The 1,592-nt window shown below is 41.2% G+C and overlaps 1 protein-coding gene across 6 annotated transcripts in view; it reads left to right on the top strand.

Annotated features, from left to right (window-relative positions):
• Positions 1-1,592, top strand: part of ADCY7 (adenylate cyclase 7) — a 57,178-nt gene that overhangs the window by 24,696 nt on the left and 30,890 nt on the right. For all 6 annotated transcript variants that reach the window (XM_057375696.1, XM_057375692.1, XM_057375695.1 and 3 more), the window contains one exon: positions 704-1,241. In XM_057375696.1, coding sequence (XP_057231679.1) covers positions 1,071-1,241 — 171 coding nt within the window. In that variant the 5' untranslated portion in view covers positions 704-1,070. The remainder of the gene's footprint in view (positions 1-703; positions 1,242-1,592) is intronic.

The raw sequence follows: 1,592 nt of genomic DNA, 5'->3' as shown, positions 1-1,592 counted from the left end.
TGGCTCTTGGCATTGAATGAACTATATTCATGGACTTATTTGAAAAACACTGGTCATTAGCAATTAACAATACAGTTTTTTCCTTAATGTTCATTGTTAACAGAGCACATGTATTGCCTTGGAAACACTATTACTTAGAGTGGAAGGAAATATACAGAACTGGATGTTAAGTGTCCTTTAAAAAGAAGTTTARTGAATTTTGCCTTGGACAGCTGTATTCTTTTCTCATTTTCTTGTGCCTTGATTAAAGTGAGAAATGAATAAAAAGGGATTTATTAATTTTTAAGAATGCCAAGTGTGTTGTGATTAAAGACTGCATATACACATACCAACTATGCTTCCAAGTAGTTGTGAGCATTCAGTTACACAACATGCTCATGGGAACTATGTCATTTGCTCAAAAGGACGAACAGCAASCCATGTAGTACATTTGTATATGAAAATGTTTCAGTGCCAGAGCAGGTGCAGCCGGGGTGAGCAGAGCAGCCCTTGGCAGYGCTGCCTCTGTGGCTGCTGGGCACCATTGCCCACACGTGAGGCTGCTGGGCTCCCACCCACCAGCACACACAGCTTTTACTCTCTGATCAGAGCATGCAGGTAGAAAGTTCACRGAAAGTTTAAGGAATCAGCTAATTTTATTCCCTCCCCCCTTGGGGAACACTGTGTATGATTAACTATTAATTTACTAATATTGTCTCTGCAGAATTCATCCCAGGAAGTGAGAGTTGGTCTTAYGAAAAGGAGATAGAGACTTGCAAAATAATAATAAAAAAAACTTCATGCCAAAAACTCCGATCTGCACCAATGCAAGTTGATCTGGAGCTTCATGCGTAGAGCTGATGATGAATTGCCTGTGGTTTTGGGGAGGCTAATTCTTGCTTTCGATTGCACTGGAAATCTGAAGTTAATGCTCATGAGAAGTAAAATCAGAGAACGTGGGTTACTCGGCGTGCCTGAAGATCACAGAGGCAGCAGCGAAACGACAAAACTTCTCTTTGAAGCTGTAGCTTCAGCTGTGTCTTACTGTGTGCACGGGGAACTGGGAGAAATAGCAACCAGCCCGRGAGAAGATGCCAGCTAAAGGGAAATACTTCTTCAACGAGAGCGATGACTGCAGAATATCAGACCCGCTCTATGAGAAGTACCGCTACACCAGCCAGCAGCATCCCCTCCTGCTACTGCTGCTCTTCATTGCCATCCTCCTCTGGATTACTCTCATTATTATCTTCTTTGTTACTGATGTGAGTATACCTTTTGCGTGTGTTCAGTGTTTTCAGAGATGATAAGGAGGTGCTGTGACAGCACTCTAAACGTTTTTAGCTAAATAATATTTTGAGCCACATGMTACTAAAGTTGCAGTGCTGAAAGAAATCAAGTAACTGTGCATGTAATACTGTGTATGTTTTTGAARGGGTGGGAAGAGAGGAGGCTATTGTCAGGCGCATGCACAGTTACTAAGAGGATTGTTCTTTCCCTTCTATATGTTAGGAACAAGTCATAATCTGTATTAAATGCTAGCTAAAATAGTAGGTACTAAAGGGGCCAAGTAAGGAATAAGAACATAAATTATAGTGTCCTGCATTTCTCATATT

This window comes from Malurus melanocephalus, unplaced genomic scaffold (genome assembly GCF_030028575.1).
Source record: "Malurus melanocephalus ecotype Western Australia unplaced genomic scaffold, MMel_1.1 scaffold_255, whole genome shotgun sequence".
Lineage (NCBI taxonomy): Eukaryota > Metazoa > Chordata > Aves > Passeriformes > Maluridae > Malurus > Malurus melanocephalus.
Note: the sequence above shows the minus strand (reverse complement) of the source record. Positions and strands in the feature narration are given on the sequence as shown.